This window comes from Neomonachus schauinslandi, chromosome 5 (genome assembly GCF_002201575.2).
Source record: "Neomonachus schauinslandi chromosome 5, ASM220157v2, whole genome shotgun sequence".
NCBI classification, from domain to species: Eukaryota; Metazoa; Chordata; class Mammalia; order Carnivora; family Phocidae; genus Neomonachus; species Neomonachus schauinslandi.
The window spans coordinates 72,400,533-72,407,995 of NC_058407.1; the positions used below are offsets into that span (position 1 = coordinate 72,400,533).

At 34.2% G+C, this 7,463-nt stretch overlaps 1 protein-coding gene across 2 annotated transcripts in view; it reads left to right on the forward strand.

The window, feature by feature from the left end:
- The window catches only part of ABCD2 (ATP binding cassette subfamily D member 2), a 65,294-nt gene extending 63,551 nt beyond the window's left edge, over positions 1 to 1,743 (forward strand). For both annotated transcript variants that reach the window (XM_021690389.1, XM_021690390.1), the window contains exon 10: positions 1,524 to 1,743. In XM_021690389.1, the coding sequence (XP_021546064.1) occupies positions 1,524 to 1,743 (220 nt within the window). The remainder of the gene's footprint in view (positions 1 to 1,523) is intronic.
- Positions 1,744 to 7,463: the final 5,720 nt, after the last annotated feature.

A 7,463-nucleotide genomic window follows, 5' to 3' on the forward strand; every position in this document is an offset into this window, starting at 1 on the left:
AGCCATAAAAATGAAGGAAATACTAATACATGCTACAACTAGATGAACTTTGAAATCATTTTAAGTGAAAGAAATTAGTCACAAAAAGCCACATATTATATGATTACAGTATATGAAATGCCCAGAATAGACAAATCCAGAGAGACAGAAAGGAAACTGATGATTGTCAGGGGCTGAGCGGCAGGGCGGGGGGGGGGGACTGCTAATAGGTATGGGGTTTCTTTTGGGGATAAAGAAAATATTCTGGAATTGGATAGTAGTGATGGTTACATGAGCTTGTGAATCAAATAAGAATCACTGAATTTTACACTTAAAAGAATAAGTTTATGGCATGTGAATTATATCTTGTTTAAAAAAGGAAGTAAATCTACTTGAAATAACCCCACTGATCATAGTAAATGACAGATGAGAGCTTAAAAGGGATCAAGAAGCAAGAAAAACTGGATGCCTGGGTGGCTCAGTTGGTTAAGCAACTGCCTTCGGCTCAGGTCATGATCCTGGAGTCCCGGGATCAAGTCTCGCGTTGGGCTCCCTGCTCGGCAGGGAGTCTGCTTTGCCCTCTGACCCTCCCCCCCTCATGTGCTCTCTCTCTCATTCTCTCTCTCTCAAATAAATAAATAAAATCTTAAAAAAAAAAAGAAGCAAGAAAAACTATAAGGAAAAGACAGGAAAACTGGGGACACATAGGAACATGGGCCACTTCAGCATAGTGACAAAATGGAGGGGCTCAACCATGCAAGGCCAACTCTGCTAGCATTACTCTCTCCACACATTCCCCACAAATCCCAGAAACCAGAGTGACTTTAGCCTCTCTTCAGGACTAGATGGATTGTCTCTTGTCTCATCAACAAAATAATCTCTATGCCTGTCTGAAATTTCTAATTATGAACCAGAGCCATGAGAAAGTAGATTAAATTATATGAAGGCATGGAAGTATCTTTAAACGATTTTTATCAAAGAGTTTATTTTTAAAAAGTGTTTTAAAACTTTTTTTTTTTAAATATGCTCCACACTCTGCATGGTACTCACAACCCCGAGATCAAGACCCAAACTTAGATCAAGAGTCCGACGCTCAACTGACTGAGCCACCCAGCCACCCTTTGTATTTCCTTTATTTTTCTTAGGTTGTTTTTTTTTTTTCCTGTATAACCTCTAAAATTTTTACTTTCTTTCCTCAGCTTCCTTTCCTTATTCCCATTCTAACTAAGCTTTGATATTTATTCAGGAGTCATAGTGGGTTTGAAGATAAATTAAATAGATAGAAACAGCATGTCTTCCTTAGTACTTCATATATATTCAGAATATAAAAGAAATTTAATATAAGCAATAGAATTTCCAAGAGATCAATGACTTCTGGAGTTAAAAAAAAATCACAATATTCAACCTCTTGAGGGATTCTTGAAAATCAAATGTAAAATAGGCACCTTACTTAAAATTTGCCTTTGAATACCAACTGGAATGATAAACCTAAAATGGCTTTTCACAATTATTGCTAATAATATTATTTCATTTTAATTATGCAGGAAATACCACACTCATTTATTACAGTTTGATGGTGAAGGAGGTTGGCGCTTTGAACAATTGGATACTGCTATCCGTTTAACACTGAGTGAAGAAAAACAAAAGCTAGAATCTCAGCTAGCTGGAATTCCCAAAATGCAACAGAGACTCAATGAACTATGTAAAATTTTGGGAGAAGACTCAGTGCTGAAAACAATAAAAAATGAAGATGAGACATCCTAATTTGTTTTGACATGTTTTAAAAGTTACTTTTTAGGTAAAGACTCAAAGACAGTCTGTTACAGTGCATGCATTGTGTTTAAGCTAAGCACAAAGAAAATAAGGAAGTAAGAAGTGTTTTATAAAATTTTAGCATCAAGGAAATATATGATCTGACTTTTCAGAAGAAAATAAACAAATGCGTTATGTGAGATTAGTCATTTTGGCTTATACTAATTCTTAGTGAAGGCATAATTCACCTGTCAAACAGGATTTTCTAGGTGAATTAATGAAGAATACCAGATTTACCATGTGTATGTGATGTGCCTGAAGTTCTTAACAAACATGGAAGATATCTTGAGGATGGAACAACTTAAGAACAGTATATGGTTTGAAACCAGGTGCATAAAATTAGAAGTTTGAGTAACATTTCAGTCCACTTACGGTTATTCGGTTTAATAGGTAGAATTCATGTTCATCATTACTCGTGATCAACGAAACCCTGTATACAAAATAGCTGACAGCTTGATAAATAATTTCAATATAAAAAAATTATTTTAATGGCAGTGGTTGAAAGAAAGAAGCATGGCTAAAGATGTATAAAATGCCATATTTTTAAATTTTAGATTTTGAGCATCTTACTATGAGCACATAACAAATTAGTTTTAATGAGAATCTTACATATTTGTTAATAAACTCATTCCTTTTAAGAAGCGAATTGCCAATACAGAAAAGGAGTATCCAAACAATGTATGTCTCAGCCTGTTACTTTGCTTGGCAGCATTATCTACTGCAACTTCTGTCCAGAAATATTCAGCTTGTTTTTGTGCTCAAAGGAGGAGTCCACCACATTTTTAAATAGCAGTGCTATAATAGAATATAGGGATTCTCAAAATCACAGTAGTAATAACGTACAATGAAAAAGCACTTTATAATTTACAATCCTCATTTATATAATTTCATTTTAATTCTTATGGCAATCTTTTGAGGGAACTATTATTTACCTCACTCGCTTTTGAGAAAATTGACACTCAGACTTGCCTTAATTATGCAATTTATTTAGGGACAGATCCAAGGATCAAATGAAGTTCTCCTGATTCCTTGATCCAGTGCTATTTCTACTTTCCACTATCATCCTCGAAATCTAACTGGGCTATAACTTCAATATAAGTTAGATGAGATGTTGAAAAGAAAGTAGATTTGGTAATGTTAGTGGTATTATTATTTGGTTATTGTTTACAAGATGTGGAAATTAAATACAAAGTGGAAAGAAAGGTCACTGGGCTGTGGTTTAAAATGAGCCAAGAAAGTTAGCAAATTTTCCAGCAACTATGCACTCATACTCAATATTAACGTACCTCTACAGCCAGCAATCAGAGGGGAAATTCATTGTGTTATAGGTAAATTTAATATTTAGTGAACATAATGAGAAAGAATCTGCATGGAATAGTCCATATAAAATAAATCTTACCTATTCGTGTGCCCTGACATTGGAAATGCACAAGCCAGACCTGCTGATGCCATCATGTTGATAGGCCAGGAAAAATGAGAATGATCGGTTGTTAGTGGTTTGGGGATTTATTTACGTATTTAGACACAACCGTAATCAATGCTAAGTCAGTGATTCCCAGACTTTCTCAGGTGGTAGAGTACCTGGAAGTCATTCATGATGACTGTAGTTGAACAGCATGACATTTTCACATTCTCAGTTCTGCCATGCTAATTAAGACATTGTTAGTTATGGATAAATGTAACCATCTCATAGGAAGGAATGCAGTATAAAATCATAATCAGTACAACTGTCTAGGTTTTTCTGTTAGTATCTTTAGGTATTCATATCCTTTTGTCAGGTACTGCTACTTCCTATTAGAAAAGTGAGGCAGGTATCAAAGGTTTAAAAAAATTCGCAGAGCCAAAACTTAAATTTGATAACAATCATCCATTAATCTTAACTTCTGTATTAGCAGTTATTCAGTTTCTACAGCTGTAGGGAACAGTCTGAGGCAAGTGTTTTAAGTTAACTTTTCAAGGTACAAGAAGAAAATGAAAAGTCCTTGTTTGAAACGTGCATAATTTCCATGCCTTAATTCACAATTTGAAAAATAAAGCATTTAGGACATGATACATTGTGTTTTGAAACCTAGAAATGAATGCCAAAACAAATATTAGATTTGTAATTATCCCTTATTTGATACATTCTACCAGTGAGCTGAAGTAAATAGGATTCATTATTTATAATGTACAGGATTCGAGGATGTTTAAAATTCTGTACTAAAACTGTACACACTGTAATTTAAATGTTACAGTTCTAAGAAAAACATGTTTTACATGAGCTTTTTTGTGCCTATTTATTTTCTGAATTTTCATCACAGACCAATATTCTTTAACTTGGAGGGGAAAAAAATCTGTGATTTGAATTTGTTTTGATGTACCATTTAACTAATTCCAAAATGGTCCAATGAGTATACCATATTTTACAATTCTTATATTTTACAAAAAAATGTGAACAAGATTGAGAAATTAAAGAGGGTGGATGTGGAAAGGAAAAAGAAAATATTTCAATTTTTTTTTTTTAAAGATTTTATTTATTTATTTGACAGAGAGAGAGACAGCGAGAGCAGGAACACAAGCAGGGGGAGTGGGAGTGGGAGAGGGAGAAGCAGGCTTCCCGCCAAGCAGGGAGCCCGATGCGGGACTCGATCCCAGGACCCTGGGATCATGACCTGAGCCGAAGGCAGACACTTAACGACTGAGCCACCCAGGCGCCCGAAAATATTTGAATTTTCAAAGTACTTTCACCATGTATTTACCATCTATTTGCGCAAACTTTTGACTTCTGGGATTTGGGTGTTTTGTCAAAGAAAGCTGTAAGTTTAATGGAGCTTAGATTTGTAAATGGGCATTTTTGGCTAACTTTTGAACTTGGAAAATAAGTTGCATTCCATGAAAATGTTGCATTTTATTTCTCCATCATGTAGTGTTAGGCCAAGCATGAGTCTAAAATAGTGTGTGTTCTGGTAAACACAATAATGTTTAAAAAATCCCTCTCCATGGGCGCCTGGGTGGCTCAGTTGGTTAAGCGACTGCCTTCGGCTCAGGTCATGATTCTGGAGTCCCGGGATCGAGTCCCACATCGGGCTCCCTGCTCGGCAGCGAGTCTGCTTCTCCCTCTGACCCTCCTCCCTCTCATGCTCTCTATCTCATTCTCTCTCTCAAATAAATAAATAAAATCTTTAAAAAAAAAAAAAATCCCTCTCCATGAATCTCAAGGAAAATGATATATCCTGATATTCAACTAAAGTTTACATTTGTTTACAATAGGAATGGTTTTCCCTTGACAGTAATTTGGGTTTTGTGTCAAACTTTGTTTTGCCAGTAAAGGTATAAATGAACATGTTAGTTTTTTATTTGAGACATTGGCCCCAAGTATAATTTCATATTTGGCAATAGGCTTAGCCTATTAATATCTGTTTGGAATAATTTTTTGATTCCATAAGCCTAGAAAAATTTGTTACACACTGGAACCTAGATCTGTAGAATGTTACACACTTCTGAGATGCACAGAAAATGGTAATGATTATTAAATCATTGATTAAAAGAGATGACTTTGATAGAATTACTTTATGGGCAAATAGTATTCTCATTTAGAAATGTACAGTACTTTCATATAACCCAGGGTATTGACATTTCTGCCGATATACCTTTAGGTATGTCAAATATGTTTTAGAGTTGTACTTGTCATGTTTGCCACATGAGAACTTTCAGATGGATGTATAAAATATTTTTATTAAAAGCAAATCCCTTCTTCCATTGTTGGTGCCTTTCCTGATTACCAAGTACTAAACTGCTTTACAGTTTTTATCGTGAAATTTCCAAAACCAGTTATCTACACTTATACACAGGGCTTGTGTTAATGAAAGCAAGTGAGAAAAATGTCCTTCAGGGTAAAAATCACTATGTAGCTAAGCTAGAATGTGGCTATGGGTGAATACTCTATAGTATAGTCTCTGTCCAATGAGCAGTTACTTGAACTCAACATTTCTTGTGAATTCCTTAATCATCATCAAAAACATTTGATTAATCAAAGGAATTACAAATTATTCCAGGGGTAGAAAATGCCCTATTTCTATATTTTAAATGACTATTGGGTATGTGTCTACATACACTTCATTTACAAGTTGTATGATGTACATACAACCTTATGTAGTACTATGAATAATAGTCCCCAAATAGTTGCTTAAGTATTTATTTTCTTTATTAATTCAACACACACTTACTTATTAAGAACCAGCCTATGCCAGGCACTGTGATAGGTTCTAGGAATAAATAAAATATGGTCCTTGTCCAAAGAAGTTTACTGTCCACTGAAAATCAGGAAAATGAGTACCCTGAGAAGAAAAAGTCGATAGCTACTACTTATTTACCAAGAAGGCACAAAGCATTGCATATATTTGAGTCATTACATCTTCACAAAACTGTAATTTAATAAAAGAGGAAAGTGAGGACAGAAAGGTTAAGTAATTCATCCAACCTCATACAGCTACTAAGCTATAAAGCTGAAATTTGAACCTAGCAATATTTGATTACGAAGCCTATGCAACTCCCCATCACTTTCCTTTTAATTAGTTTAGGTCAATTTTCATTATAACTGTTTTAAACTCTACAGTTATAAGTATATTTTTCACTGGCTCAAGGTTTCTGGTTAACCAAACATACTTTTTTTTCATCTAAAAAGGAAACTTGTCACATAAGTTACATTTTCATTGTTTGTATTATAAATGTTGAATGCAATCATATGGGAGAAGGAGAACAAAAGGCAAATTTTCACATGTTTTGAGGAACAAATGTCCAAACTGGTTAACCAGTAAATATTTATTGACACATTCAAGGTACCATTTATTGTGCTAGGGATTCTAAGTGAACAGCACAGACCTGGTCTCAGTCCTCACGAAACATTTTAGTACCCCAATATTAAACAACTGTATGCCCCTTGGATGTTGTGTCCCATCTAAATGGCATATTTGTTTTGTAATATCTTCTCAACTCTTGTATTTCCTGCCTACGACCACTCTGTTGCAACATTTAAGCAATAAGCATTTTCTCGCAGCAGGATTGCCTTGATTACACATTTAAAGACTTCATAATCCTCATGCCCTCCAACTTGGTCTAAATGACAAGGTCCAGTAGAAACCAGTCTGTAGGACTGTATCACCCTTCACCAGTAGGTGCTCCCATACGTTTAGTATGTTGCCTTGAAACCTGAGAAACATTAGCTTCTCAAGTTCAGGTCATGTAAAGTGAACCAGTTTTGGACAATGAAGAGTAACTCTCTAGTGTTTACACAGAATATAGATAACTGTAGCAGGAAAGTTCTAAAAAGCAAAAATAAGATTAAATTTAAAATAAATAATGAGTAATTATAAAAATGAATACACAAGGCTTCTAAAGTTAAGCACATTGAAAATTATATGCTTTAGCTCAGTACTTGTTACCCAACGTAGAAGATAAATATTAAATTGATTAAATATTTAATCACCTTATGTGTTCTTATGTTATTTAATACCTATAATATAGATTATGCAACAGTGAAATAATGAAATATTAAACACTAAATAATCACTTGCCAAATCATTTAATTGTAGTTTGTTTAATCCATATAAAGTAGGAGGCAACCTTAAATATCAAATATATTATTTATCTTTTATCTTTTGAATATATTAAATTTAGTAATTAAAATTTATTGG